Source organism: Crinia signifera, chromosome 2, assembly GCF_055691185.1.
Source record: "Crinia signifera chromosome 2, ASM5569118v1, whole genome shotgun sequence".
NCBI classification, from domain to species: Eukaryota; Metazoa; Chordata; class Amphibia; order Anura; family Myobatrachidae; genus Crinia; species Crinia signifera.
In genome coordinates, this window is record NC_139218.1 from 303,394,076 (window position 1) to 303,419,318 (window position 25,243).

The 25,243-nt window shown below is 43.7% G+C and overlaps 1 protein-coding gene across 3 annotated transcripts in view; it reads left to right on the forward strand.

Moving 5' to 3' along the window:
* Positions 1–519: 519 nt before the first annotated feature.
* Positions 520–25,243, forward strand: part of DIAPH3 (diaphanous related formin 3) — an 870,768-nt gene continuing 846,044 nt past the window's right edge. For 2 of the 3 annotated variants that reach the window (XM_083168891.1, XM_083168892.1), the window contains exon 1: positions 520–1,017. In XM_083168891.1, coding sequence (XP_083025017.1) covers positions 916–1,017 — 102 coding nt within the window. In that variant the 5' untranslated portion in view covers positions 520–915. The remainder of the gene's footprint in view (positions 1,018–25,243) is intronic. The other variant, XM_083168893.1, reaches the window with a different exon arrangement.

Here is a 25,243-nt window from a genome sequence, read left to right on the forward strand (position 1 = left end):
TGAATTCATTACACCCCCCTACAAAACTTTATAGGGGCTCTCAAGAACCACTTCATTACACAACTAGCTCTCACCCATAGGAAGAATTTTAATAGGATGAGATATTCAGAGAGAGCTTTGGTAAGAAATCTCAAGTTTTTTTAAAGCTGCATTTACATTTAAAAATCAAACTGGTTTTGCAGTGTAAATGATCGCCGCTTTTCTTGCCAAATCTCTCACTTTCTGATTCTCTCATCCTATTAAATTTCACCCTGTCTGTTTATGCTAATTTTTACCTCTTCTGTGTCACTCATGACATACAACATGTGTATGTGTGTACTGGTAAGGAAACAGAACAGACAACCCGCAGTTCTCCCAAGTGTTGCCCTGCCCAGCTGTGACCTCAGCAGCAGCACACCGCTGTATAAATGCAACGCAGGTTGCTGCTGGCTGGTGGACTGGCTCCGTCACACCTAAAGAATTTATAATCAGAAACAGAGACACCCAGAACTCCCACACTCTGCCAGTCACAATGATGGCCGCTCTCTAATGGCAGCGTCACATGACATCATTGCTTCTTTACTGGCTAGTGAATGACCCTCGGAGAGTTCAGCGAGTTGCTATTGGCTGAGGGCTGTGGAGCGGGCGTGACTGGAGTGGCGGGAACGTTGAGTTGAGTGTGGCAGTTGTAGCAGGGCGGTGTAGCGCTGCCCGTAGCGGCTGTGTAGGCAGTAGTGGGCAGTGGGCATTGGGCAGTGTCCGTGCAGCTGGCATAGGATCTCTGTGAGGGATAAGTGGATCACCGCGCCCGCCCTCCCTCTCTACACACAGCGGTAATCGGATTCCACCCCTCCATCCTCCTCCTCTGTAATCCGCTGTCAGTACGGCCAGGTGACAGCTCCTCTCTTCTGTGCTACCGCTCTGTCCCGGGCTATCATGTACCGCAAGCAGCGGGCAGTCCCCGCCTCAGGAGCCCCATACACGGATCACCCGCCGGGACATCCGGCAGAGGAGGCTGACAGGAAAATCTCGAAGTTTGTAAGTATAAGCGCTGTGTCTTCGGGCCGCCGCCACTGTCTAAACTAAAAGCAGTGACTGACCCCTGTGTTACGCCAGGCTGCACCCTGTGCCTATACATGGCAAATAGGGGTCAATGGGGGATTAGGAGTACACCATGCAAACGCAGAAATGATATGGGGTGATGGATGTTGGAGTGTGTTTACCAAGCAGCAGGGTTATATAGAAGTGGAGGCTGGTACTTATTTAAATAGTAACTTGTAGAGCGCGGGGGGGGGGGGGGGGGAACCTGTCCTCAAGATCTACCAACAGGATGTATAGTAGTAGTGAATGCAGGATGTTTAAAAATGTGACAGTAATGACTACAGCTAGGGTGTAGGGATGGCCATCGTTTCCATTGCCATTTCCGTTGCTAAACTATGCAATGGATGACATTGATATTTTTATATATCGATGGTCATCCATTGTGTTTGATTGGCCTCTGGGCCAATCAAAACACAGGGGCGGGGCTTCGCGGGTGTCGGGGGCGGAGTTATGCTCCGTTTCCGGCACTTTAGGGAAAAAACAAAAACGAAACTATTCGTTTAAGCTTTACATCGATGGTGGCCAATCCCGGGATCCCCAATCAGATTTGTCCCCACAATCACTGTGATTCCGGGATGCGCAGTCTAATGTCGGGCAGCGTGTGAGCAGATGGGAACATGATCGGGAACATGGTCGGGCAAACCCTGCCCGGCGCGCGGCTCTGCGCAGTGAGTTTTGATGTCACAAGTCACACTGCACAGGGTGCACTCCTGCTCTGCTGCCTGCTCAGCCGCTCCCCGGCAGCACCCCCCGCAGGACCGACCATGAAGGAAATTGGGTGTAGTGGGATGCCAATCCCGATATAAAGCATTTTTCAGTCCCGAATCCCGGGAGTGGAAAAAATGTCCTTGGATTGGCATCCCTAACTACAGCTGTGCACCAGCTAGGTGATTTCGAAAATGTGGTCCGTTAGTAGACCTTGAGGACTGGTTTGACCACACCTGTTCTAAAAGATAATAGCTAGAATCTGGTTGCTGTGGGCAACATGTTGACTTCTATAAACGTACACTTCTGTAAATATACCCCTTAAGGTGCCCATACACGTTTCAATAAACTGCTTGCAATGCGATGCGTTATCGGACGGATCGCATCATATCGCATGCTTGCGATGTGATCAGGGGGCAGTACAAAAAGTATGTGCAGCACATACTGTTTGTACTGTGCGATGCCAGCGGGAGTGAGTATCATGTTGCATTGCACGCTGTTTATCGCAACGTGTATGGGTACCTCTAGTCTGTGTTTGTGTCCATATGCTTTTGACCTTACAGAATCACAAGTGAAGTAATTAGCACCACCTGTGGATCTTTTTAAAGTGTCTGCAAGTAATGACTACACCTGTGCCTAAGTATTCAAAACATTCAGTGTCAGCCGAATTACTTATTCTCCATAAAATGCTACTTAGTACCAGGGGTGTTGTGTAAACAACTGATACTAAATATTCTAAACATCTGTAAATTGGTGCACCAGTAATAAAGGTTAAGGTGTGCATCCATTTTAAGGGGTGTACACACTCTTCGATTTTGACAGGTTTTTGATTAGATTTTGCAATATCAAAATAGAATGGTTTTTAAGATGCATTCAATCTGCACGCTCCCGTTTTCTCTATGTCGAAAAGAAAAACTGTGCAGGCAAGGAAATAACAAATTTGATCCAGTAAATCGAATGTGTACACTGTGCCTTTAATTCAAGTTGAATTTGATTTCGAATGCAAAAGTGCAGATCAAATGCGAAATCGAATGGAAAGCAAAGGCCAAATCGAAAGCAGTTGGAATTGGGGAAATCGAAATCGAATCGAAAGTAAAATCAAAGCGCGTGTACACCCCTTTACCTAGATGAGAGTACATGTTCTCATACTAGGTACTCAAGACCCCACACAGGTCCAGTTTTCCAGGTCATCTGTAGATTTTAAAATGTGACAGTTGTTAGTGTTCCTTTCCTTCCTTCCTGGAAAGTGTGAAATGGGGTTCTGAGGACTGATGCTGTGTACACACAGTCCGATTTCCTTTCCAATGTTGACGATATAGTCAACATCGGATCGGCATCGGATCCCGATCCGATGCGCGTTCACGTATCGGAAGCCAGAAAGTCTTGGCTGCCTTGTCTATATAGTGCAGATCTGCACTATATAGTCAAGATTGGATGCAAATCGGATGTGCCTTAAGATCCTATCCAAGATCCTATCTGATCGGATCGTCGATAGGATCTTAAGGCACATCCGATTTGCATCGGGATCGCAAGGGTTAAAACCCTTGCGATCTGCCTCCGATGTCGATCCGATGTTGACTATATCGTCAACATCGGAAAGGAAATCGGACCGCGTGTACACACCATGAGTCCAGCTATTCGACCTGGGATAAAAGAAATGTTGGATCCAGGCTGCTGTGCAGTGCTAATGGGAAACCCAGGTCCAGTTCACTTTTATGGAGAAGGCAGGAGCATCACCTCAGTGCTGCCTCCTCCCCTGCCTGACGCTCCGCCCTGCATGTTGTCAGCGACTTGGGAATAAGCTGTCGCCCCGCTAGAATTAAAACACGCCTTTCGAATTACTGTTCATGCTGTGCATATGGATGTGTACAGCTACACATATATTCCTAGCTATACACAAATGTCCAAAAGCCATTGTAACATTGTCACCATCTAATCATTTTTACACTGGCCACAGCTCATAGCAGGCGTTGTGTAGCCCTGGACTTTACCTGGTAGTTTGATGGAGCTGTCTTAGCAAACACTCCCCAAAAACACTCAAGTACGCCTAGGATTTTTCTCAGACACTCCCAGCCTTTATCTAGGCACACTGTGTTTTTCTTAACACTCCCACTAAGGAGGGTATTTGATCCCCCGCTGCTATTTCCGAAGGGGGAAAGAGCGCTGGTGCCTATTCCATGCTGTCTTTCCCGACAGCATTGATGAGGCATCTCGGCAGAACAGACCGGACTTTGAAAGCAGTCGGTTCAGTTTTGCCGAGAACAGCGTAGATTATCGAGATCATGACCGTTTCCACGGACATGCCCCTTTTCGATGTTATAAGAGTCGAGTGGGCCGAGAACGGGCCAGGATCATGACTGGCTCCCTCCCTTATAGCTAAATGCATAAACACACTCCTGTGCTGCTTCTGTCACCTTATTGGTTTACTGAAAGCTCATTACTGCAGCCCAGAAGTCTGTCTTGCTACTTTCCATACACACGATTTAGTGGCTTTACAGTGCTTATAGGCTTCTATCATACAGGCAATTAGAGTGAAGTGAATAGTAAGGTGGCTTCTAAATAATTTGTTCTTTTGTAAATGTTTTTTTATGAATTATTTGGCTTTTATGACCTATAAAGTAGTATATAGAATATGGTAGAAATGATGAGAAATGTATAAGAATCCAAATTCCCTTTATTGACCAGGTATGCTGGGAGTTTTTTACGGTAACATTGCATCGCCAAGCAAGAATATGAAGGGGAAAATGCATTACACTTGCAGGATCAAATTGGACACTTATCTATCTATGAGTGTGCATAGGGCTCGGCATACTGTATTAGACATATTAATGTTTTTTTACGCATTATACATTGTTCAGTTGACGGACAGCTATTGGGAAGAAGCCTTTAGCTGTTCTCATGGACTTTGCATGGATAGGCCTGTAGCGTCTTCCTAATAGAATCTAATACAAATATGATGCTTTACCTCTCTACCCTCTATAGCAGTGTGGTGCAAGTATGTTAACCTCTTCAGTGGTGTTTTTTTTTTTTAGGTAGAGCTTCCCACTGGGTGAGTTTTTTTAGGAGTAGCGCTCCCTAAAAAAAACCCACCACGCTGTGTCTCAGAGGCAAAGCGGTGCCGCTGAGAACTATGCCAGCCACTGTCTGCCCTGCCCCCCAGTGACGGTGTGTGGATGGAGGGAAGGGGACGTGCCACCAAGCAGCAGGAGTCAGCTGCCCGGAGCTAAGCAGTGGCAATCCCGAGAATTTTTCAGATTTGCCAGTCTGGGCACTGAAGCACAGCCTGGAAATTTTCTGGATTACCACTGAATGGGTTAATGCACAGAGAGAACTTTGTTATGTTTGGCTAATTACTGTTAAAGTACATTCTCTTGTAATTATCTAGTAAGCGTGTAGAAGTTGCGACCCAGGAAACATCCTTGGTAGGTTGCCTCTGGGGAGTGATTCAGAAATAGACCCTGTGTAGTAGCAGCTGCCACAACTGCTTGATTCTGAAAATGCAGCATGAGGTGTCTTGTGTTATAGACCAGGGGCAATTACATATGGCACTCATTGGAACAATACAGGGTACACAGAACTAAACCTAACCGTAATTGAAAAGCTAAAACAGAACATAAAGTAGGTAACAATTACCAGCACAATTCTCAGTAAGCAATACAGCTGAGATGTAGGGAAGCAGGGGAGTTATCCGCATGCTACCATAGAGATGAAATAACACAAGTGAGAAGAGATGCGGCTATAGATGGTGGGTGAGAGAGCTGTAATTGATATGAAAGAAAAGAGGGCTGTGAGAACAGGAGGAAGCTGGAGTTCGAAAAACAGCCCCCTCAAAGGGAATCCTTGGATGTGGTACAATCCCTGAAGGTCTATGTTAAGAAGACAGCAAGAGTCTGTCGTAAGACTGAGAGCCTATTTGTGCTTTATGATGCACAAAAGAAGGGCTGCCCGGCTTCTAAGCAACCAGTTGCTAGGTGGATACGTTCTACCATACAGCAGGCCTATGTGGCAGCCCAATTGACTATACCGGCCTCTGTGAGAGCTCACTCCACTAGAGCCGTGGGCGCATCCTGGGCGGCTGCTCGGGGTATGTCAGCATTGCGGCTATGTAGAGCTGCCACTTGGTCAGGTCAACATACTTTTGTTAAATTTTATAAATTTGACACTATGGCCAAGAATGATACCCAGTTTGGGCAGGTGGTGTTATAACAGGCTCCGCATGTTCCCGCCCTTTCTGAAGGCTTTGGGACCTCCCCAATGTTATGAGACCTCAGTACCCCATATGAATGATAGTGAAAATAGGATTTTAATACCTACCGGTAAATTATGTTCACGGAGTTCATATGGGGTACTGAGCTCCAGCCTCAGTGCGGTGCCTTGATTGCAGCTTTCTTTGATCTTGTTATTTACTGTTTTTGCAAGTTGCGAGACAGTGGCTTCAGTACTATGAAGGTCTGTTTACCTGAGTTGGAGCATCTGAGTTTTGGTGAAATTTGCTTTGTATGAATCACTTAATGATTTGTAAGTTATAATCAAAATAGCAATAATGGGGTTAACTAAGTTGAGTTAAGAGTGTTATTGTGTGTGTATGGTGTGCTGGTGTGAATCTCACCACAGTTCTGTTTAAGTTATCCTTCCTTCGGGCACAGTTTCTTAACTGGCTGGTAGGGGGAGCTAGAGGGGAGGACCCAGCACACTCTGGCTGAAGAAAGTTATGTGCCTGTCTCCTGTCGGATACCTTCTATTCCCCAATGTTATGAGACCTCAGTACCTCCAAATGAACTTCGTGAAAAGGATTTATCGGTAGGTATTAAAATCCTATTTTTAGCTTGTGGCACACTAAATAAGATTTTACAATTGTCAAGGCACACCATGAGAACCCGACAGGACAAAACACATTGGCCCACACAGGAAAAATACCAATCCTATTGACCCCCAGCGACCATATTCCCAGTGATATCAGCCCCTATCGCTGCCGTGTGTACACGGCTTTAGAATTGTATGAATAAACCAAGTGAGAACATACAAATGTTGCACACATAGTAGGATCACGGATGGAATGTAACCCATGTCCCCTGTACTGTGTGTAGTGCTAAGCATTGTACCTATTTGCCACCTAAAGGTATAATTAGTTCAAGGCACTGGGGAAGAAATGCCTTGATCATCTCCATTTCACAAATCTGGTTTAATACCTCTCTTGCACATAATACTAAACCCACTATACATCAGGCCTGCCACCTGGTCACTGCTGCAGTGCGAATGGCAGTGGGGAGCTCCGGTGTAAGATTGCAGGAGGGCGGAGGTCAGGGGGGGGGGCAAGGAGTCGGGACTGGCTGCTGCCCTTGAGTGGTGAGTTTTGCTGGGGCAGGACATGGCCCCTATACACAGAGTGTTGTAGGGGCATTTTCTAATCTAGTTGTTCTCCTCAGGACGCCACTCAGTTCATATTTTCCAGATCACCCGACAGGTGCACTCATTACTGACTGACACATTTTAAAAGATCCACAATATGACGCCATATTATTTAATAATAATATATCTAATAATAAAAAAGAATACACTACAGGACACCTATTTGTAAATTGATCGGTACTTATATGTTAGTTGGGCTATTTGCTGCACTCGCCACTATATAAAAACAACATGCCAACATGGATAGTGGGGGTATGAGTGTACTAACTATAGTGGGCGCCCAACTAACATATAAGCACCAATTGATCTTAACAGTTTCTTATGGGTTGGGATCATTTGGTTTACAGCATGATGGTTGACAGTCATTAGGTCGACATGGGCGAATGGTCATTAGTTCGACAATATCTAGGTCGACAGTCAAAAGGTCAACATGGGGTTTTTCACAGGTTTTTTTTTACCTGAATGTTAACAAAGTCGACATGGACACAGTTTAAAGTTCACCGCATCGCTCACTATGCATCGGGCACAGTGCCTTGCTATGCTCAGCACACTATTTTATTCTCCCACCACGCCCTAGTGGATGGTAGGGTATGAAATACCACCTGTCGGCACATGATTAACCCCATGTTGACCTTTTGAATGTTGACCTGCCGACCTAATGACTGTCTACCATCATGCTGTAGACCAAATGACCACATCCCTTTCTTATACAGCGCAGCAAGTTCCAATGCACTTTACAAATGGCCATAGGGATAAAACGAACTAGGTATTTACAAAATGGTATGAGGGCCCTGCTCGTAAGCTTACAATTGGTACATTCTTTCTCAATTAAGAATTACACTTAAATTAATATTTGTTATTTTATTTTGACAAAGGTAAAAGGAGTCCTGCTTAAAATCATAATTTCTGTTAAGTATGTTTTAAAAAACAAACCTGCTAACTAGAACCGTACATACTGTGTGTTACAAATGATTTCAGTCTATCTCCCTACCTTCTTCTATCCTGTCGTTACATTGTGTCTTAGGACTGCACTGTATTCATTGAGATTTTGTGAGATCAAATAAACCTTCCTTTTATTGATTTCAAATAAGCAAAAGAACCTAAAATCTTTTGGCATAAAAGTTATTGATCTCCCATCACCTTTAAACTCTGTGCAGAAGATTAATTGTAACACTTGCTAGGTGATTAAATTGCAACATTGAGTGATGGAAGAACATCATAAAAATTGCTTGTGTAGCAGAGCAATGTGTTCCAAAAAACAGTCTATTATGAGATTATGATTTTTAGGTTGTGCATATAAAAATGTACCCATGTAGCCTTGCTCTTACAGGGCTCTAGTAGCACCTGCACAGATTGTGAGGCATAAGGTGCTAATTAAATCGTACACACTTTTGGTCTCCTTTAAATTGCAATAATAAGTTTCCTTCTACTCAAAGCACTTGAGCTTTGCAGAAAATACAGAAACCATGTTTGTAGTACAGAGGTATACATTATCGGCCGTTATAGATGGATATATTTATCATAATACACTTGTGGGTGGCAGCCATTTGGGCTCTTCCAAGTGTTTAATCAGGACTGTGAAACGGTATGCGCTCAATAGGTCGACAGGCAAAAGGTTGACTGCTATTGGTCAACAGGTTTACATGTGTTTTTCTTGATTTTTATCTTTTTGGTTAAAACCAACTTGTTAATGCTTTATCATCCTAGTAGGCATAGAGCAAGTGCAGCGAGTCACCATGCCCAAAGCATGGCTAATGACTAATACAGTGTCCATGTTGACCTATGTCAACATTGACACAAAAAAAAAAACCATGAAAAAAACATGTCAAACTTTTGCAGGTGTTGTCCTTTTTGCCCTATCGACCTTTATCATGTGTATGATTTGTGCTGTATGTTTCTGGATGACGATTTAGAGATGACCATGCACCATCCATTATATGACAATTAGAAAGACACCCTAGGATAGCCAGGGAAATTCCCTAAGCAAAGATAGGAATTGTGGATGCTGCTCAATGCAAGCTGCCTGAATGAGAAAGCAAGTTGTGGTAGCGTGATACTAGTCTTTGTCACCATTGTTTATGACCATATGTAATGAGTCATAGGCAGGGGCAAATGCAGGATTTTCAGAAGGGGGTTTCCAGAGGGGCGGAGCAAAGCAAGGAGATGGACACTGGGTGACCCTATATGCCGGGTCAGTTAAAGTATTATAGATGGACCACATTTATAAAAAATATATATATATATTCTAGAGAAATAAAGACGGGCGCTTCATAGTGCATTAATGTCGTTTTTTTGAAAATTTATTCAGACATATAAAAACAAGAAACATAGGAATGGGTAAACGTACCAACGGTGGCGGTTCTTATTCACCGCGGTCAAACAGCATGTAAGTGGTGCATGCAAGCACCCACAGACTGGAGCCGGTTACCTCCGTTCCCGGACATACAGCAAAACAGCAAGTGGTGGTGTTCTCCTGCGCTAGGCCACGCCCCTACGCGTTTCGTATCAACTTCGTCAGAGGGCTGGCCTAGCGCTGGCTCACCGCCTCCTTATACCCACTCACACAGCAAATTAGGAATAAGCGAATTCACATGTGCAAACTCTGCAGGAACTTAAAACTATATAACATATAGTGCCGTGCTGGGCATAAAATAAACAGTCATGCTTTAACTGTACTATATTACATTTTAAAAAGTACTGATCATGTACATAATTAAAAAAATGATACAATTTCATAAATAAAAAATTGTTATAAAAAGTAGTAAAAAAGAGAACACATTGTATAAAAAACCTTAACCCCTTCATGACAGAGCCAGTTTGTGCCTTCATGACAGAGCCCTTTTTTTCAAATCTGACATGTCTCACTTAAGTGGGGATAACTTTTTTTTGCTTTTACTTATCCCAGTGATTTTGAGATTGTTTTCTCGTGACACATTGTACTTCAAGTTAGTGGTAAATTTGGGTCGATACAGTCTGTGTTTTTTTGTGAAAAATACCAAAATATCGTGAAAAAATGGAAAATTTAGCAATATGCAAAATGTCACATTTTCTGCTTGTGAGACAAATAATCATACCACTCAAAATAGTTAATAACTAACAAAGACCATATGTCTACTTTATGTTGCAATTATTATTTCAACCTCCTTTTCATTTTTTTGGACACTAGGAGGCTTCAAATATGACTAGCAAATTCTCAAATTTTCAAGAAAATTTCAAACACTGATTTTTTTAGGGACCAGTTCAGTTCTGATGTGACTTTGAGGGACTTGTATGTGAGACACCCCCATAAATGATGCCATTTCAAAAACTGCACCCCTCACAGTATTCAAAACAGCATTTTGGAAGTTTGTTAACCCTTTAGGTGTTTCACAGGAATTAAAACAAAGTGTAGGTGAAATTTCAAAATTTCATTTTTTTTTCGGATTTTCAATTTTAATACATTTTTCTAAGGAACACAGTAGATTTTACTAGAGAAATGTGACTAAAAATTGATTCCCCCAATTCTTTGGTTTTCATAATTATCCTATATGTGGCCCTAGTGTGCACGGTGACCAAACCACCGGCTTCATAATAGAAGGAGCACCTACTTGATTTTGGAGCCTCCTTTTTATGAGATTATTTTTTAGGCACCATGTAGGTTTCTAGGCACCATAAGATGCTAAAAGTTAGGAACCCCCCCACAAGTGACCCCATTTTGCAAACTACACCCCTCAGGGAATTCATCTAGGGGTATAGTGTACATTTCAAACCCCCAGGGGTTTCACCAATTGTGGTACAACTGGGCAGTGAAAATGAAAAAAAATAATTTTTCATTTTCACAGCTCAGTTGTATCAAAATTGGTGAAACCCCGGGGGGTTTGAAATGTACTCTATACCCCTAGATGAATTCCCTGAGGGGTGTAGTTTGCAAAATGGGGTCACTTGTGGGGGGGTTCCACTGTATGGGTGTTTCGGGGGTCATTCAACCAGAATCTGTGCTGCAAAATCCAAAAATCACTCCTTCCCTTCTGAGTCCTGCCATGCACCCAACTGGTATTTTTTGGTCACATGTGAGGCATTGCCGTACCCGGGAGAAATTGGGGCACAGATTTTGGGGTGCTTTGTCTCCTTCATTCCTTGTGAAAATGAAAAATTTTGAGCCAGATCTGCATTTTTGTGTAAAAAAATTTAATTTTTTACACAAAAATGCAGTTCTGGCTCAAAATTTTTAATTTTCACAAGGAATGAAGGAGACAAAGCACCCCAAAATCTGTGCCCCAATTTCTCCCGGGTACGGCAATGCCTCACATGTGACCAAAAAATACCAGTTGGGTGCATGGCAGGACTCAGAAGGGAAGGAGTGATTTTTGGTGGTGGAATGAATGGCGGGTGCTATGTCGCATTAGCAAGACCCCCGAAGCACCAATACAGTGGAACCCCCCCACAAGTGACCCCATTTTGGTCACCAGCTTTGGGAGGGGGGCTGGCGCTGCGGCTGGCGGGGGGGTGGGAGGGGTGCTGGCGCTGCGGCAGCCGGGTGGGTGGGAGGGAGGGGGGCTGCCGGGTGGGAGGGGGGGGGGGCTGGCGATCGTTGGTGATCGGTGCGGTATACGCACACACACACACACACACACACACACACACACACACACACACACACACACACACACACACACACACACACACACACACACACACACACACACACACACACATATATATATATATATATATATATATGTGTGTGTGTGTGTATATATATATATATATATATATATATATATATATATATATATATATATATATATATATATACACATTTGCACATTATTTTTTATTTTATTTTATTTTTAACTTTTCCAGCAGCAGCATGATGCTGCTGCTGCTGCGGGGGGGAGGGGGGAGGAGGGGAGCGCAGCGTGCGCTCCGGACGTAGCGGTGGAGCCGGGGGAGCTGCTGCTGCTGCCGGGTGAGTGCCCGGCGGGTGGGAGGGGGGTGCTGCCGCTCGGTGGTGATCGGTGCTGCACCGATCACCACCGTTTTCTGTGTTACCGAGCGGCTTAGCCGCCGGTAACACAGGAAACGCTGTGATTGACTGTTCAGATTTGAACAGCCAATCACAGCGATCGCCGACCGGGGGGGGCACCCCTGCCCCCCCTGGGCGGCGAGGGGGGATGTCTGCTGTCAGGGACAGCAGACATCTCCAAACTGTCACCGCGTCTATAGACGCGGTGACAGTTTAAAGCCATGACGTATATATACGTCAACGGTCGGGAAGTACTTCCCGACCATGACGTATATATACGTCAAATGTCGTGAAGGGGTTAATAGATAAATTGCATTCAGATAAACACTCCGTGAGTATACAAAACTATTTGATAAAGAAGCCAAGATTATATTCGATATGCATACACATGAGGCAATAACAAAGATCAGAAATGAGTCAGCGCCATATCAGATGCATAAAAAAGGCATACACATGAGGAAATCACTCAACTCAAAAAGGGAGCAATTTCTAAGCCCTCGTTAAGACCTGCAGGACTTAGTGCGTTTAGAGCGTATATCCAATACGACTCACGTTTGAGAAGCAATTTATCTTTATTGCCACCTCTTATATGGATCACTATTGTGGCATCTTTCGAAGTGGCGAGGAACACTATGATTGGACACCTTATTTTTAATATTGCGATAAGAACACGTTTAGTTTGTCCAACATATTTTTTTCCGCATGGACAAATCAAAAGATAAACTGTGTAAACAGAATTACAGTATATATATATATATATCAGTGTAAACCCCTGGGCATAGCAATGTATTGGGGCCCCTACCGATCCTGTAGGGGTGGGGGTGCTTTGAGTGGAAGCTTTGATGTGCCGCGGGTGGTAGGAAGTATTATATCAACCGCTCAGCATGTAGGGCCTGGATCAGTAATTTCCACTAATTACCCCTTTACTGCACAGATGGTGGGAGAAGAGGCCATTGGACTGAATGAAGGGGCCCTGATACATAACTTCCAGGGTTGTACAGGATGTTTAATACGCAGGGGAGGGGTGTTTAGTGGAGTGGGCTTATTATTCATAATTTTCTGGTTGGAGGACAGCTTGCTTGACTGCAGATATCTCCAGTTCCCAGAAATAGATTTCTTAGATTTTAATGGAAATAAAACTAGAGACTCCCACCTACCAAATGGTATTGGGGACTAGGGGATCAGAGTTCAGGAGGCAGAGTAATCCACCAATGAGAATATAAAACTACATACCAGGTGTGTATAGCTGGAGCAGTAACCAGTTGCTGGAAGGCTTATATCTCTGGTTCTGGGAACAGTAGAGACAAGCTACTAGTGTCCATCAAAGGGGGAGAGGCCCAGCTTTTGGAAAATACCCTCAGCAAAACTCCAAGTCAGTCAGAACCTGAAATATCTGACTGGGAATAGCAATTTACAGGCTTGGATGGGGACCACTGCTTTCAAGTCAAATATCTCTTGTTCCCAAGGGCCAATTTTTAAAATTCTTGTACCCATGAAAAGAGGGGACCCTCAGCTTTCAGCCTAGGGTCCTTAGACTCCTGGTAGGGTTTCTGGGTACTCAGAAACACCCCCCTGTGTGCGCTACTGATAGGGGGTCAGATATGTATGGGTAAATAAGCTGCAAGGATCATTTGGTTACCTTCATGTTTCGGTCAGTCTTGTGTACTAGTATAATGTGGGAAGTGCAGGCAGAGACCTCCTTTTTATAGCTGTAAAACAAAACTGCATTATATTGTAGCTGAATAGATTTGTCTAGTGTGGTGGTCAATGGACATGTACAACACACTTATAGCACATGGATTGGACATGGTCTGTTTTTTTTCTTTTTACTTTGTGTACTAGATAAAATGTAATATAGTAGATTAGCTTTAAGTAAGCAGTTTTCATTTTAAGTGTTAGGATCAAAATGAAATTAGATTTTTTCTGAAATAAGCGCCTTCGGGTAGTTTGTTGCAGAGCTAACTGCCCTTGAGGCCTACAGATGGATTGCATAGCAGATTGTTGCGTTCAGACAAATCTCCTGCAAGATGCCTGTGCCTTTTTATACACATCCACTCTAATCCCCTGAAGTTTGCTGCAACTAGTCCAAAAAGCATGTAGACAGGTGTTCAAAAGACATTTGTTTATATAGACGCTACCGTTCTATTTTTAGTTGATTTTTGCAGATGCTTGGCGTTTAGCATTCCATTCTAACAGAAAAAGAACATTTTTCTATCTAAACACAAAATTTGATGAAAGTATTTTGTATAACCATTTTCTCCACTTATTTGTGGGGTGTTTAGCGTGTGTTGTGTTCTGTAAGTTGTGGGTATAGGAGGAGGCTTGGAGCTGCCAGGCACATTTTATTTTAAATATTTGAAAATGTGTTTATTCTATAGTTTGCGCAATAGATGATGGGATTTGCAGCCCTCAGTGCAATTAGGGGTACACCAACCCCTCAAAGTAGACAAATTGCAAAAGATATATGCACTTGATTTGGCGCAATCCCCATAAAAAAATATTAGATTGTCTAATGTTGATTTAACCTTGTGGTTTTTAAAATATTTTTTTTAAATGTGCATTTTTGCTGTAACGCGGAATGTAAGGAAGTAATTTGGTTTGGGAGGAAAAGTTATGTTAGGGGTCACAATATTGTGGTGATTCCTTAATAAAACAAACAAAAAAAAAAAAGCTCTTTGAGAAAGCTCCAGATTAAGGGGTTTATTCTAGTTCATTCTTTCTGACAAAATCCTTCTTAGATGGACAAAACCATGTGCACTGCAGGGGGGCAGATGTAACATGTGCAGATAGAATAAGATTTGGGTGAGTTATTTTGGTTCTGTGCAGGGAAAATACTGACTGCTTTATTTTACACTGCAATATAGATCTCACTTTGAAGAAAAACCCCACCCAAATCTAATTCTCTCTGCACAAGTTACATCTTCCCCACCCGCCGTGCACATGGTTTTGTCCATCTAAGAAGGATTTTGTCAGAAAGAATGAACTAGAATAACCCCCCAAGTGAGATGTGTTGGAGAATTTATCTGGTACCGGTTTGAACTGAGTCTTTGTTCTTCTTGAATTCTACCAAGAATGTCAACCCATCCTGACACCACTGGGTTACTTCATTGGGAACCATGAGAAGTCACAGCAGTGAGGCCAGCCCCTTAGTGGATGTCAGGGTCGCATGTGATTCATCGCATGCAGTCCTTCTGTATGTGACCTATTGCATGCTATCCCACTACTCTGCTGGGAGAGGGGATGAATTAGAGGTCGGAAGTATAGCAGGTCTGTTTATTGAATCTGGCCACTTTTCATTCAATTTCTGGGCCTGATCTGTCGTAATTAGGTGAAAAGTGGACAAATCCGATAAGTGGTTGGGGCTTTTACAGTGAGCACAGCTATACTTGCTTAGTCTTATTGGGACAATGTACACTAGTACTTTGCAGGACTGCGCATACAGTATCTGCTACAGAGCCTTTTTGAAAATGTAACATATGATTTGCATACAATTTGCATACTATCCGATCCCCTCTGTATTCAGATGAATGGATCTTTTACAGATCCTACCTGCAGCAGGTAGGATCGGATTAGGATCCAATTCAGATCCAACCAAACGATTTTGACCAAATCTGCATCCAATCAGTCTGAATTGGATCCAGATTGATGGGATTGTGCCAAAATCGTTTTGGTGTGTACCCAGCATTACTTGGAAAACGGCGACACTTTCCGGCCTAAACATTATATACTTCTAACTAGTTTTATTTGTGTTATGTGTGTGTGAAAGATATAGGTTTAAGATACATCTGTAACATCTTATATAATAAAAGGCTAACTCTGCTCCTCTGCTTATATGTTGTGCACGCCGATGGCTTCTAAATGGCACCCGACTGAGCCATTCAATTGTTGCTCACAGCCCTCGGCAGTGACATGACTGTTATGATGATCTGTCATTTTGATGGCCTGTAACTATCCCCTATTCTAAACAGATGGAGATTGGTTCTTCATAGCAGGAGGGTTGAGAAGTCTTTTGATGGTGTGTTCATGTGGGTTTTGTGGTAATGGCATAATTGGTAAGAATGATCCACACTTCTCTTCTGGTTATGTTTTATAAACCAATGTGAATTACATTTTTAGAAGTGAGCAGTTTCATTGCTTCTGGGTTCTTGTAATAGACCTTGGCTGTGCATAAAATCTGTGAAGTATAATTAATAGACTGTGATACCAAGCTTGTAAGGTAATGTAAATGGATCCTAGTGCTGGAGGACTGCAATGAATCTTACAAGCGGAACCAGGCTGATTAAAGGAACACATTATAAGAAGTCTTTCGGATTAACTTTTCTTCTTTGTATCGCTTTTCTACATTATGAACAATCTTTTATGAGCTGAGACAATGCGAGATTGTGTGCACCTGATATTGATGGCAGAGCCGTGATGATGATCATGATTATTGTTTTGGCCATGTTTCCGGCAAACTCAATCCGACATGAAAAGATGTCAGATTGTGGCAGGGAGGACGGCACCAGGTGAGCAGCAGCAGCAGCTTACATGGCGCCATCCTCCGCCTCCTGCTGCACTCACTGGTCCCCACGCAGGCGGTAAGCGTCAATCAGCGGCCAAATCCGATATCCGGATTTGGCCTCTGCATTGAATAATGGATGACTGATCCATTCCGTCAAAAGAATTTCGGAATGGATCCGGCATCCATTGAAAAATACCCCTTAGGGGGTGATTCAAACCCGTTGGGTGCAGGCCGAATTCCCTACCTCGTCCGATGTTTTAGGCATTCACTCCAGGGCAGGGGACCGGCCAGTGTTTCGCAGGGGACCGGCCTGGACCTACATCTGTGAATGCAGACATATTGATGCCTGCTTGTGGCAGGCAGCTGATGTCATAGGGAGCGCCCCTCCCAAATCTGGGCGGAATAGAAATCAGACTAGACTCACTTTTGTTAATGAAGGGGAAAAAATTAAATGATGGTGAGTGACCATCAAATACATTTTCTTCCATGCGGCCGCCTGCGAGTGGATATGTAAGTGAACACACGGTGTTCGGCGGGTGGCAGCCTAGCGAGCAGGTCTGAATCAGTCCCTTAATGTAAAGGAAATCTAACTCTCAGTTTGGAAATACTTTCAGCTCCTTTGTGCTTCTGTTCTATTGGATCTCAGGCTCACGGGACCAGGAAGTTGAGTGTTTCATCTCTAAAGCCTTTACCCTTTCCTTTTCTGAAGGCTTTTCAACAAGCAGAAGACTTGTTCATTTTTATCTCTACAGAAGCAAAATAGCTGCAAGATCAAAAGAGAGTAATAAGAGGAGTCCATTAATAGGCACAAAATCCTGCAGTGCCCACTAGTGATACAATGAATTTTACTTCCTTTTTTGTGCTTTATAAACCTTTAATAAATCAGCATTGTTGAAAATGGCCACTAGATTGTCGAATCCATGGCCGTTGTTGACAATCCACATCATTTCCACACACTACACAATGGGTACAATTTGATTCACTGTACACCAGCTATTTTTCTGGTCAGAATGAGGTAGAGACAAAATAAGACAGAATAGCTAGCAATTTCCAGCCAATATTGCTGGATGCTGATGAAAACGGTACACTGAGCAATATATGGGAGATTTTAATCTAGTACACTGAGAGAGATTAAGATAAAATTGCCCAGCGATCACATTGCACTATGTGCACACACCTTAAAGCTGTGTACACGGTGCTATATATTGCTCAGTGTCCTGTTTTCATCAGCGACCAGAAATGGTCGCTGATTAAAGGAAACTCTGCCGGGGGAGGCACAGAGAGAAACCGAGACCATCAGGGGCTGAACACGGTAGCGCGCACCTGGCGATTTATCACACACAGCACATACAAATCACTGGCAAGATGGTCGTTCAGCGACCATCTTGCCAGCGATATTTCATTATGTGTACACAGCTTAATCGCAGGAGCCTGTGACAATTTGCAGCCGTTTTTGCCGATGTACAGACTTTCCAACAGTCGGAACATTAAATTCCTACTGTCTATATCGTGTCAGAACCTGCGAAAATGGCTGGGATTCCGACTGTTGGAGCGTTCCGACAGTCGGAATCCCGAATTGAAAACCCTTAGTGTGTATCTTGTTTAAGAAACAAATTACAAACACAAACTCTGTATGCATACTGTACCTCAGACACACTTTGGAGTGGAATGTAATTGTGATCCGACCATTAGAATAGTCTGTACACCTTTCAATTTTTGTCGGAACATTTCTGAAGTCAGAAAAACCGTCAGTTCGGCTGTCGGTATTCAGACCGTTGGAAACCAGATTGATTACCTCCATAAATGTTGCACACTAGGCGATATCACAGATCAGATCATTATATGGTACCCATTGTATAGTGTGTACACTCAATTGCATCGTCTCAGCTGCATGCCAGACAGGACGTTGCAATGAACGATGGCATACAGTAACATTCATGTTGTGATGATACATTGCACCATTGTACACTAGGTGGTGCAGTGTTTACGGCGCACACAATGTATTATTACATTAAGCTACTCATTGTATAGTGTGTACCCGGCATTAAGGGTGAGTTTGATGTCGGCCTAGCTGCTGATATGTAAAAAGGAGCGGCTGGAATATTTACATCTCTACACTAAAGACAGAAGGCTCTGATCAGGCTATAAACTTATACTATGAAACATGCAGTAACACATAAAATAATTTTTAGCCTGCAGGGTCACCATATATCTTATTTGGAGGTAAAAAATTATATCCTGAGATTGAATTATCTTTATTCATTGCTAAATAAATTGAATTTAAAATTGCTTTTTTATGTTTATTACAAATTAACACCTCTTTAACTTGTTTATGCCTATGGAATACTGCTGTGTGGCAATTGCAGCGTCTCGCTTAAATGTAATTATCTTTAATAAGGTTTCTTATAGCGTTTAGTAACAAATGTCTGCACTGGGCTGTGTGAAATAGATAAGCAGTGGGTAATCTACTCTTTGTTTACTTGGTCAGCTGAAGACACTGCTTGAAAACTAAATGTGCTGCCTGCCCATTTTATTGTTTTAAGAGCTTCTAGAAACGAATTAATTTCCACTTAATCCCCCCCTTCCTAACCAAACATATTCTTACAACAATGACGGTAGACATTTACCTTTTAACCTTTGGAGCGCCAACATCTCTGTGAGAGATGTGTGAAGTATCCGCTAAAAATGCCAGCATCTCTCACATTTGTTATATGAATTCAAATAAAAAATGTGTAACAAAGATTGTTTCCTATGTAAGATAAACATTACAGGTCATTATGATGAATAAAAGATGTTTGCTTGCCAATTTTCACACCTATTTTAACAAATTCACTTTTCAATTTAAGGGTTTATTACAAGTGTAGTACTTCTACCATCATTTATATTTTAACTTAAAAATAACCAAAACTTCATGAAATGTTAGGTGACATTTTAGTTTGTATTCAAAATTTTAGATGTTTGCAAATCCCCCTCAGTTAATGCTCATTTTCAGACATTCTGTATAGGCCCATACACACTTTGGGAGACGTTGAGCTGAAAGCAGCTTAGTTCACTTGTGTGAGCTGCTTTCAGCTCAAAAGCCGCCCAGTGTTTATGGGGCAGTGATGAGAACTGCATCATTTCTGGCCTGGCCGCTCATCTGCTGGTATCAGCCCAGCAAATTTTTTTCCCCATCATCGGTGAGCAAAATCGTCCAGTGTGTATGCATACACGCTTGGCAAAATCGCCCAGTGTGTATACACTTTGTGATCTGAGAAGGTTTAATTTTTTTTTTATTGTGTAAATCAACTGTAGTGAACAGGCTAAGTGGCTTTACCATATTGATAAATAATTAGTCCAATTGCAGCTATATATTATATATTTATTTATTTACAGCTTCTTATATAGCAGATTCCGTTGCGCTTTACAATAGTAGACAGTGATAAAACAAACTGGGTAACAACAGACAGACTTGGTATTGCAGGTTGAGTATCCTGTATCCAAAATGCTCGGGACCAGGAGAATTTTGGATAACGGATTATTCCGTATTTTGGAATATTTTAATATTTCAATGATGTATTTTGTATTTTGAAGTATCTTGCATTTATTATAAACACATCAACCACATAAAATACACACAAATATATTTTATTTGTTCAAAAAACAAGATTTCAAAACATGAAAAAAAATTTGTGTCCTATATCAGATAATGAATTTGAATGCTAAGCAATCATTTTCGGTACTCTTTACCTAGAAGGGCGCCCATACATTTATGTATGGCCGCGACGCGACCGACGCGATGCCCGCGATTTCCCATTGAAACCAATGTTAAACATGGAAATCTTGTCGGTCGCGGCCGTCCATAAATGTACCCGCGATGCCCGCGACGCGATGCTCACGATTTCCCATAGGAATCAATGTTAAAAGCTGCGATGGACCCGATTTTACTGTTAAATGGCTCAATCCACCCGATTTGGCCATAGGAATCAATGTTAAATGGGCCACAGAGCCCATTAACCCTTAAATGTCCCCCCAAATTTTTAACGCCACCCCACGATCCACGCCAACCCGAAGCGTGGCGAGCGCAGCGGTACGCGTCCTCCGACCTTTTCATGCCCTACTATCCACTAGGGCGTGGTGTGAGAATATAATAGTGTGGCGAGCCCGAAGCGTGGCGAGCGGACGCGGATACCTTCACAGTTATGCGCGTCCCCTCGCGGGCTTCACAGGTGTCCGTGGCGAGGTGGACACCTGTGAAGCCCGCGAGGGGACGCGTCTACCTGTGAAGGTATCCGCGTCCCCTCGCGGGGCTCGCTGCGCTCGCCACGCTTCGGGTTTGGTGGCTCGCTGCGCTCGCCACACTATTATATTCTCACTCCACGCCCTAGTGGATAGTAGGGCATGAAAAGGTCGGAGGACGCGTACCGCCGCCCCTCGCGGGCTCGCTGCGCTCGCCACGCTTCGGGTTCGCGTGGATCGTGGGGTGGCGTTAAAAATTGGGGGGGACATTTAAGGGTTAATTTGCCCTATTTGGCCCCAAATCGGGTCCATTGAGCCATTTAACAGTAAAATCGCGGTCAATCTGCCGTTTTAACATTGTTCCCTATGGGAAAATCGCGGTGATCGCGGGCATCGCGGCCATCCCGATTTACCCGCGATGCCGGCGATGACCGCGATTTTTACCCCCGACGACCGCGATTTCAATCGCTGGCGCCGTTCTAGGTAAAGAGTTCCTCATTTTCTTGTACATATATAGTGCCAGTTACATATCATGTCCCAAGTAGTGCTGTTACAAATGTCCCCAGATTTTTTTTGTCACTTTCTGGAATGTATGGTATTCAGAATAATTCGGATAACGGATATTAGGATACGGGATACTCAACCTGTATAGTGTTCCATCTAGGAACCAAACTGGGCCGGGGCGCTGGAGGGGCGGACCGGGCACGCCAACGTCACAAATGGGGGCGTGCCCGGGCCGCCGCGTCACAAATGGGGGCGTGCCCGGGCCACCGCGTCACAAATGGGGGCGTGCCCGGGCCACCGCATCACAAATGGGGGCGTGCCTGGGCCGCGGCGTCTCTGAAGGGGGCGTGCCCGGGCCGCGGCATCACTGAAGGGGCATGCCTGGCCGTAACTACGTCCCCGATCTGCCGGGAAAGCGGCGTGCACTGCAATCTATGGCGGCACTGGGCTTCACTGGTGCACTCCGGCGGGCAGGCAGCAGGCTGTTTTAGCGGGGCGCTGCTAGAGGGACAGGGCGCATTCTGCCCTTTAAAAATCAGGCAGGGCGCAGCGCCCCGCTAAAACAGCCTAGCGGGAACACTACCTGTATATATTATCTATAGCTAATAGGCTATGTTGGGACTTGTAGTTGCACAAACCTATGTGACACACTGCATAGCAAGCCTGATTGACATTTTTATTTAATGAAAGGTCTCCGGATCCCTGTATAATGTTAATATTTTATAATATAACCCAGAGGTTTAACAGTCATTTATCATAAGATCTGATTTAGGTCTTCATCTTGAACATATATTTTATCTTGTATCTTTTCATTCTTGATATTTTTAGCCGATATTTCCGCATTAACTGATTATGATTTTTTTGTTGGATCATTTTGTTCATTTCATAAATACAGTAGGGCGATGAGCATGTTACTGTATATCAGAGAGGGCAGGGATCTTCTACTCCTAGGCACCATGTGATTTATCTGCATTGCTGGGCACTATTTAGCTTAGTATTACCTTTTGGAAGTAAGAACTTAATTGTACTGTATGCTCTATTATAAACATACAAAGGTAGGGCTTGTATAAGACTGCGAATTCGCAGTCTGGGCGATTACCGATAGACTCCACATGTGTACGTGTCATGTAAAATATATACAAATGGTACTTGTGTAATTTCACGGCGGCAGTTACGTAGTTAGCGTAGCATCCTTGTCAGAATCAATGTAGTGTTCGCTCGGTCAGTGTAGTGTTCCCGCGGCTCGCTTAAGTAGTTGGCGTATTCAATAGAGCATGTTGCCGCAGCCACTTAAGTAGTTAGTGTAGTCAGTCAGGTGTCCCTGTCAGTATCAGTGTCGTGTTCCCGCCCGTTCGCTGCTAGCCGGAGCTTACGTAGTTAGCATAGTCAGTCAGCGTTACGCAGTTAGCGTAGGTAGTCAGTGCATATTACATTGTGTGGGAACCATTGTCCATTTTAACCTGCAGGACATGACAGGTGTGAATGTGTTCCTGAAACACCCCCACTATCCATGCCAGCCCAAAGCGTGGTGAGAGGATGCGGTATGCATCCTCCCGACTTGTTCATACCCCCACTATCCATGTCGGCGTGGAGTTGATTTTATGAAGTGTGGCGAGGGAGCGCGGAATACACGTAAAGTAATCCGCGTCCCCTTGCAAGGCTCGCTGCGTTCACCACGCTTCGGGCTTGCTGCGCTCGCCGCACTTTATACAGTCAACTCCACCAGTGCAGGGGATCTAGCGGTTACCGGCACTGTGTGAGAGGCGCTCTCTAGGCTTGCCAGGGACGCCGGGGGCAGAGCTGCAGCTCCCGGGGACAGTATGGTGACTAGCTGCCTGACGGGGACACTACGCTGAATACGCTAGGCAGCCATTGGGCTATGCTGAAAATGTAGCGTAGCCTGCTGCTGTGAAACGACACAAGTACACTACTACATTATACTATCCATACTGCTCTTAAAGATCATTTGTCTGGAAGAGACTGCCAAGTGTAATTTGATATTGCTTGTTAGCCAAGGTTATAATTTGCTAGCCGTTCCCCATAGCGAGTAAGATTTTAAACTTTCTTAATACCGCTCAACTTATTTCATGCTGAACAAAATACAATTTCGGTACTTATGTAGTATCTGGGCTGCCGATTTTTTGATTGTATGCCTTAAGTTAAGGCATACAATCAGATGCGATGCGATGCGATATCGCATCGCATCGCATCCGATATCGGATGCGATATCGGATGCGATGACCCGATTTTTCCATAGGAATCAATGTTAAAATGGACTGAGTCCATTTTAACATGGAATTCAATGGGAAAAATGGGTCCTTTTCATACCCCTACTATCCAAGTGGGCATGGAGTTGGATATAAACCTGTGGCGAGCGTAGCGAGCCACCGAGCCCGAAGCGTGGCGAGCGAAGCGAGCCCCGCGAGGGGACGGTATTCGTCCCCTCGCGGGGCTCGCTTCGCTCGCCACGCTTCGGGCTCGGTGGCTCGCTACGCTCGCCACAGGTTTATATCCAACTCCATGCCCACTTGGATAGTAGGGGTATGAAAAGGACCCATTTTTCCCATTGAATTCCATGTTAAAATGGACTCAGTCCATTTTAACATTGATTCCTATGGAAAAATCGGGTCATCGCATCGCATCGCATCGCATCGAATCGCATGGTCGCATGCGATGCGATGCGATCTCCCGATCCGACCCGATTTAGAAATCGGCAGCCCAGATACTACATAAGTACCACAATTTCTATACACGTTTTGTCACATGCAGTGGAATATTTCTATGAACTTCAGCAAGGCTCTATTGCTTTACTGCAGTGCATTGAGACAGTGCTTCAATATGTCCCTGAAATTATGTAAAAGTCATGTGTTTAGCAATAAAGCCACTGACCTACTGTTGCGTTTTCAGTTATTAATATATGTCACACAATTTCAAAAGTAAATATCTTAGGACACACTGGCGAATCACAAATTGAATACTTGTCAAGCGGATATCAGAGCTGAATGATTTAATGGTTCTTTTTCCAAGAACTCTGTGTGTTGCAGATGACAACATCAATAAGTTACACCACCAAATACAGCTACTTGAGTATATGACATATATATGCATAGGGTAGAAAATGAGTAATATATACAGTGACATGAATACATGAATATCTTCTGTGTCAGTTCTTTCATTTAGGATTATTTAAGCAATATTAGCAACATTCGTCACTGTCCTTACTTATGATACTATTGTTTCTGGTTTGTTGTGGGTGTTGCTTTTTGTTGGTTTGCTTTTTTTTTGCAGGCAAATATATGTATTGTATTAGTTTGATCATAATAATAGCCCTCTTATCCCCTGATGTTAAAGCCCCCATAGATTAGGCCGACTTGTCCTAAGAACAAGTTGGCCCCGACTTCCCCTGAGCTCCCCCGGGAGAGCTTGATAAGATTTGGAACTTGATGTGCCATTTTTCACATGTGATAAATCGGATGCGATTTATTTCATACCAAAACCCTGGGAAGCTGCAGCAGAGCAGGGTCCGGGGGAGCTGCTGGAGAGGTAGCGGGCAGGGTTTGTTTCTAGAGGCAGTATCAGCAGCCTAGGTTGTAAGTCTGACGCAATATATTTGCAGATATATAGGATAAACGTGTATTATAGAGTATACATAATTTATTATTATTGAAGAGTTCCCTTTTCAATAATTGGCACCCCAGGTATTAATATAATATAAGATTCCCAGTCCACAGTAGGGAACGAAGAATAGGGTCCGGGGGAGCGACAGGAGAGGTAGCGGCAGGCAGGGAGCGGGGACCGCAGAGCAGAGTCCGGGGGATCGA